The 994-nt window shown below is 28.2% G+C and overlaps 1 protein-coding gene across 1 annotated transcript in view; it reads left to right on the forward strand.

Annotated features, from left to right (window-relative positions):
- Nucleotides 1–994, forward strand: part of LOC100571214 — an 8217-nt gene that overhangs the window by 6427 nt on the left and 796 nt on the right. The window contains exon 4 of the mRNA XM_029492146.1: nucleotides 796–960. Coding sequence (XP_029348006.1) covers nucleotides 796–960 — 165 coding nt within the window. The remainder of the gene's footprint in view (nucleotides 1–795; nucleotides 961–994) is intronic.

Consider the following 994-nt stretch of genomic DNA (forward strand, 5'->3'; position numbering starts at 1 on the left):
TACTCCAATAGTAAATTCTTCGGTAAATTCACTTTGCTCATCATTTATAATAACATACATTTAACAAAATGCATTACATTATTATATATTTCACATATACACATATATCTTCATTGTCTTTGACAATTCAATTCATTCTACATTAAGTTAAGTTAACTATACTGTATTAAACTGATGACTTTTTTCACTTAAAAATTCCATGCGACGTTATATACTGTAATTACTATAACCATACTTAACTACTTCAATAGTCAATCCACTGTGCTCATAATTTATTATTTGCTTGCTTAGTTAATTTAAATTACGCTACATTTTAAATATATTACATAAAACTAAACTCAACAATATTATATTGAAATTAATACATATTATACAATATACACATGATACAATGTTAAATGACACAAAAATTATTTGTCATGATAAACCTTATGTTATTCAACAAATGTCTTCTTCTTTTTTTTTTTTGTTACATCTAATGCTTAATATTTATTAATTACAATTTCAATTACATAATCAATTAATACATTGGGTCATGTATGCTTTAGTACATTCTACAAACTAACACATTTTTTGATCGCATTGCATTAGGTACATTTTTAATTGACACTAAAGTTAATGATTTTATAACTATATACTATATTGTGCAGTGAAAATGAATATAAAATAAAATATTATTGCCATGTTATTGTTTGACAATGAATGCACTATTGTATATTTGGTTCACTCTAGAATGAACCATTATTTTGTTTTTAAACATTTAAACATTTAAATTGAACGCCTATGATTCTATAGGTAGTCGGACCATACAGAGAACGAGAAGATCACGTGGAAAACGTTGATGCCGGTGTACAAGTTCCGAAGGATGAACTTTTGTTGGAAGAGAACATTGAGGTAGTTGAAGTCATGATGGGCAATGACAACGTTGAGGTAGTTGAGGTCATGATGGACAATGACAACGTTGAGGCAGGCGAAGTCGCGATGGACGACGACA

This window comes from Acyrthosiphon pisum, unplaced genomic scaffold, assembly GCF_005508785.2.
Source record: "Acyrthosiphon pisum isolate AL4f unplaced genomic scaffold, pea_aphid_22Mar2018_4r6ur Scaffold_20959;HRSCAF=22639, whole genome shotgun sequence".
Taxonomy (NCBI): Eukaryota; Metazoa; Arthropoda; class Insecta; order Hemiptera; family Aphididae; genus Acyrthosiphon; species Acyrthosiphon pisum.